The sequence below is a fragment of the Anas acuta genome, chromosome 5 (genome assembly GCF_963932015.1).
Source record: "Anas acuta chromosome 5, bAnaAcu1.1, whole genome shotgun sequence".
Taxonomy (NCBI): Eukaryota; Metazoa; Chordata; class Aves; order Anseriformes; family Anatidae; genus Anas; species Anas acuta.
Window position 1 is genome coordinate 5,707,266 of NC_088983.1, and position 6,053 is coordinate 5,713,318.

Consider the following 6,053-nt stretch of genomic DNA (forward strand, 5'->3'; position numbering starts at 1 on the left):
CAACTGAGCAGCATCTTCTCCATGTCCAGCATGCTCAGCTCTGCAGCACGTGGCAAGCAGTTGTGGTTGTAGCCACCGTAGTCATCAGTGGTTACTACGCTTGGTAAATTGTCCATACGAGGATCTTGCCACACTTGGCAGTGGGTTGCTGCACGGAGTTTTCCCATCCTCTTCTGTGTCCTATGTTCTCCCCTCTTCTTTCTGTGGTGGGAGGTCATTGCCTGCTGTCAGCAGAGTGCCCCGGAGAGCTCTGCATGAAGGCCTCTCTCAGTTCCCAAACGTCAACAGTCTTGTGAGCCGATCTCGCAGCACCCGGAATTCACGCAGTGCCCGGGCATGGACATTTGGATCCTCTGCCATGTGCTGGAAGAGGTTGGGTGGTCTGGATGTTTGGAAATCCGGAGGCAAGATGAACTCTTCAGGCATTTGCTCGTTTCCTAACCAGAAGTGGTCCAGGCGTTTCTCCACTATGCAGCCGTGCAGGCACTGCATGATGTCATCCATGCGCTGCAAAAACTCCCTCCTGCACCATCTTTCCAAAGGGATGGTGTTCAGCAGGTGCATGACAACTGTCTTCAAGACATAGGTGGTAAAATCATTGCCCACAATGATACGAGCACAGAGCTGCATGCATCTGAGGTGGTAGCTGTCCTGCGGGGCATGCGCTTTTATGTACCTGAAGAACTTCATCTCTGCCACTGTGCAGCTCTGCGGCCATACTGTGTCCGGGGTAAAGATAGCATCAGTGTTCTCGCTGCTGAGAAAAATGTCTGAATCGCCTTGTTGCACTCCAAAAATGAACTCAACAAAGTGGATTTGATCGAAGGTATCAAACACACGGAGCTTGCAGGAGCGTCTGGATGGCAGCACAGCAACGTGATGTCTGGCCGACTCAGGCAAAAATTTCCATGCTGCTTTCATCATCTGCTGGAACCAGAAGGAGGTTTTATGCACATCCAGGTAGGAGCCAGTGCACAGTGTTTGTAGGAGGTTGGGCTCCCGATTTCTTCTCAGCTCCTCCTCAGGTTGGTGGAGGAAGCACAGCACGTTCCCAAAGCTCTGCTCCCTCGCGCACGTGCACTCCAGCTCCACGCGAATACGAGAATTCTTTGATGGTAGCTCCTCTTCGTTGCCCAGCTCCAGGTGGAAGGAGTGCCCACGAGGAGCCGTTATGGGTATGAAAATGCGATAGACAATATTATACTCCTCCGAGGGAGTCCAGCCTTCAAAGGCACTGCCCACTCCAATGGGTGGATGCAGCACTGGAAAGTAAGTGTTCGACAGGGAACGTCGGGTGCTATAGAGGAGGTCTCCCACCATGGACATTATCACTTGACAGTTGATTTGGAGGTGCTGCACTGGCCACTGGATTCTCTCCGCAAAAATCCTCCCTTCGTCCCTTTCTTCAAAACGATTTCTGTTATTATTCTGCTGGTCATCATCGCTGCTAGAGCTTTCTTCCTCCCTCCTGTTTTCATGTCTTAGGAGATCTCTAAAGAGCAGCCACACGTTCAAAATGTACAGGAGAATAACACCAAGCCAGGCCCAGAACTGCCAAGTCTGCATCGCAGATAAGAGCAGGGCTCCCATATGCATCGAGCTCTGCTGCTTCTCTAGCGCCTCAATTTCCAACAGGAGCTGCGCCATGCGTTCTTGCATCTCCTCCGCATACCGCCGCATGCGCGCATTTGTAGCTTCATCCAATTCATCCCCGACTTTCTGTGGGCTGATGACTAAGCCCAAAAACGCCAGGAAATAGAAAGCTGCCGAAACCATGGTCTGAAAGAGAGAGAAGCACGTCAGTGGGGCTGGGTGGGAGCTGGATGGCGGCTGAGGGAGCTGCGGCACGAGCCTCAGGCCCCTGGGGTCAGGTAGGAGAGGGGGCGAGGGAGCTGGGAGGCAGCAGGGACTGTGGGCAGTGCCAGCGGGGACAGCCACGAGCCCTGCCCTGGCCCAACCCAGTCTTCCCCCTGCTGCTGCACTCACCAATGGCTCAGGCCAAAGTGAAGCAGCGCTGCCCGCGGCTGCCTTTAAAGCCTCCCCCCCATTGTGACACGTCCTCTGTGATGCCACCTGCGCCCACACCGCGTCACAGGACCCCTGCCCTGCCCTCGGTGCCCACCGTGGCTCAGCGACTGCCAGCTGCCCTGGGCAGCCCAGGCCCTGGTGTCACCCAAATGCAGTGGCACATGGCTGGAAGGGGCTCCCTAGAATCCCTTTGCATGTCCCACAAATGGCACCCAAACAGGGACAAAACGAAAAAAGGAATGAATAGGGACAGCGTAGCAGAACAGGGACATTGATCACCTCGTGAAGATAGGTTTGATAGGCAAGCAGGCCTCTCACAGTTGTGACTGGGTTACCTGGGTAATATTTTCAGCTGCTGGAGGGATACTAACAGGAGTGTTAATAATTATATGTCTTATTCCTAATATGTCCAAGTATTTTGTGTTGAAAGTATTTGTGTGTGTTTGAAACAAAGTGGAACGAATCACTCCATGAAGAACACAGTGAGAGACAATACTTGTTGGGCTGGTTATCATTCTAAATTATGTGTTCTTGTGGTATATATTATATAACGCAGAGGCACGTGGCCAGATGGAGCTCCTCAGGCTCCCTTTGCACTGCCTGTGGAAGCCCCCAGGGTTATTCTCCAGAAGAAATTCATCTCTCAAAGCATTGGTTCAAGCAGGCAATGTATTGGCTTTTTTGCAGAGGTCAAAGCTCCCAGAGTGAATGGACATGCCCCAGGAGGCCGGGTGGTCACTGTCCTGCTGCTAAGACAAGTCTCTGCTTCAAGCCTCCCTGCAGCAGCCTCTTCAGCAGCATGGGATCTGCCTCCCTCAAGTGGGAGAGAGAAAACAAACAGGAGCAACTCCCGCTGCCAACTGAGCAGCAGCTTCTCTGTGTCCAGTGTACTCAGCTCTGCCGCACGTGGCAAACATTCATATTTGTAGCCACCGTAGTCATCACTGGCTCTGCAGTGGGCAGACCGTCCATATGAGGACCTTGCTGCACTTGACAGCAGTTTGCTGCATGGAGTTTTCCCGTCTTTTTCTGTGTCCTGAGTTCTCCCCTCTTCTTTCTGTGGTGGGAGGTCATTGCCTGCTGTCAGCAGAGTGCCACGGGGAGCTCTGTGCTTGAAGGACTCTTTCAGTTCCCAAAGGTCAGCATTCTTGTGAGCCGATCTTGCAGCTCACGGAACTCATGCAGTGCCTGGGAATAGTTAGTCCCGTCCTTTGCTATGTGCCAGAAGAGGATGGGTGGTTTTGGACATTTGTAAATCTGGAGGCAAGATGATCTCCTCAGGCATTCGTACGTTTCCTAACCAGAAGTGCTTGAGGCATTTCTTCCTCAGGCACAAGTGCAGGTACTCCATGATGTCATCCATCCGCTGCAAAAACTCCCTCCTGTGCCATCTTTCCAAAGGGATGGTGTTCAGCAGGTGCATGACGACTGTCTTCAAGACATAGGGGGTAAAATCATTGCCCACCACGATACAGGCACAGAGCTGCATGCATCTGAGGTGGAAACTGTCCTGCTGAGCATTCGCAGCTATGTGCCAGAAGAACTTCATCTCTGCCACTGCACAGCTCTGTGGCCAGGTTGTGCATGGGGTTGGATGTTCAGTGTCACTGCCTGGCCCTGGGTGGCAGTGCCTCAGCTCTTGCCAGGGATTTTTCAGGATCAATCTGTGTTAACCAAGCAACAGAAAGAGCTGGAGGTCTGGATGAGAGACAAGAACTGGTACTGGCCAGATTTATGAAGACAATAATGCAGTCTGCACAGCCCTCTGCACCCCAACAATTAGCACCATGAATTTAGACTTTGCCAGTAATCCGCATCAAAGCACGTTTAGTACAGCAGTTGGCTTCCGCTCCAAGGGGTTTCAGCCAACCTGGCCATTTCTTGCCAGTGTCCACGAGAGCTGTGACTTGGTGTAGTGGGTTTACGTGGCAAGGTTTTAGTAGCAGGGGGCATTAGGGGTGGCTTCTGGGAGAAGGATCTAGAAGCTGCCCCATGTTTGGGAAGGGCCCATGTTTGGGAAGGGCCCCACTGCTGACCTGAGCCGAGCCAGTAAGCTGAGCCAACAACAGTGTTATTTTGCACCTCTGTGAGAGCATATTTAAGACAGGGAAAAAAACGCTGCAATATATACAGCAGCTGGGAGAGTGAGAGGAGTGAGGAACAGCCTTGCAGGTGCCAGGGTCAGTGCAGAAGGAGGGGGAGAGGTGCTCCAGGCGCCGGAGCAGAAGTCCCCTGCGGCCTGTGGTGAGGCCCATGGTGAAGCAGGCTGTCCCCCTGCAGCCCATGGAGTACCACGGTGGAGCAGGTGGCCCTGCACCGACGGAGCCTGTGGAAGACCCCTGCCGGAGCAGATTCCGGGCCGGACCTGTAGCTCGTGGAGAGGAGCCCACGCAGGAGCAGGTGATGGGGCAGGAGCTGCTGCCCGTGGGGGAGCCAGGTTGGAGCAGTTTGCTCCTGAGGGATGGACCCCGTGGTAAGGACCCATATCTGGAGCAGCTCTGGAAGAGCGGCTGCCTGTGGGAAGCCCATGCCGGATCAGTTCATCAAGGACTGCATCCCATGGGAGGGACCCCACAGCGCAGGGGACGGGAGTGACCGAGAAGGAGTGGCAGAGAAGAAGTGCTGTAGACTGACCATAACCCCCACTCCCTCGTTCCCCTGCGCCGCTTGGGGGAAGGAGGGGGAAGAGGGTGGATGGGGGGGGGGAAGGTGCGTTTGGTTTCTTTCCTTTGTTTCTCACTTCTCTAGCTTAGTAATAAGTAATAAATCTTACTATCTCCCTATGCAGAGCCTGTTTTGCCCGTTATAATAATTACTGCGTGATCTGCTTGTCCTTATCTCAAGATTTGAGCCCTTTTCATCGTATTTTCTCCCTGTTCCTCTTTGAGGAGGCAGAGTGAGAGAGCAGCTGTGGTGGAGCTCGCCTGCCCACTCGAGCAGAACCACGACACTTGGACATGCATCATGGAGGACCTGGTGGGAGAAGTCCTGTGTGTCTTCTGATTGCTCTTGATTACTTTCCTTCTGCTGCTGCAGCCAGCTGTCAGGGTGGGCAGTGGTTTTCAAGGCTGGAGACCCCTCGAGGATGATGCTGCTCACCACCTGCTTGTGTCCTTGAAGCCTCCTGCTGGCCACTCCTTCCACCTGGAGCTGGACACTGCAGGGAAGATGCCCACAAGACCTCCTTGTGGAACTGCAGAGCAGCTTGTGGGAGAGGTGCTGTGCTTCTCGCACCACTCTGAGGATGAGCTCCAGCTGATGGATGCCTTCAGTAGAACCATCCTCATTCAGGTGGTTTGGGCTGCAGCAAGGTGACTCAAACATCTTCCTCAGCAGCCAGAAGGCAGAGGCCAGCTTTACCCCCAGCACAAGCTGGCCACAGAGCTGCAGTGTGGCAGAGATGAAGTTCTTTGGGCACGTGGTCAGGCATCCCTGACATGACAGCTTCTCCATCAGATGTCTGCAACTCTGCACCTGTATCCTGGTGGTCACAGGTATTTCTACATATGCCTTTGAGACTCCTGTCATGTACGTCCTAGCACAGCCTAGCTAGTACAGGAGACTGGATGATACCATGCAGTACCTGTGCTGCTGTACGGAGGAGAAATGCCTCAACCACTTCCTTTTAGGAAATGAGAACTTGCCAGAGGAGAAGTTTGGGTGCAGCAAGGTGACTCAGATGTCTTCCTGTGCGTTTGGTAGGTCAAGGCTGACTTTACTGGCTTTTACTTTTTTTTTTTTTTTTTTTCCTCTGATAGGGCTGTGCTTTTCAAGGAGTATTTGGTCATCTCATGATATCATATTCATCCTTCAAAAATTCTTAGGATTTTCAGCTGTATCTTTTGTTTGGGTTGTGTTTAGAATGAGATGTATCACCTAGATTATCTAGAACAAGCATATGGAGGCAGTCTGCCTATCTCTGTCCAGATATTTATCTGATAACCAATTTGGCAATATTTAGAAGCATCCTATTTATGTGGTGTTTCATTTCCCCTCTCTTTATGGCAGAAACCCGTAATCATCAT

General features: G+C 52.6%; 1 protein-coding gene across 1 annotated transcript; it reads right to left on the reverse strand.

The window, feature by feature from the left end:
- Nucleotides 1-267: 267 nt before the first annotated feature.
- On the reverse strand, nt 268-1,853 carry LOC137858165 (inositol 1,4,5-trisphosphate receptor-interacting protein-like 1). The gene has a single exon (XM_068685602.1). It carries the CDS (start codon nt 1,774-1,776, stop codon nt 268-270), a length of 1,509 nt encoding a protein of 502 aa, XP_068541703.1. The 5' UTR covers nt 1,777-1,853.
- Nucleotides 1,854-6,053: the final 4,200 nt, after the last annotated feature.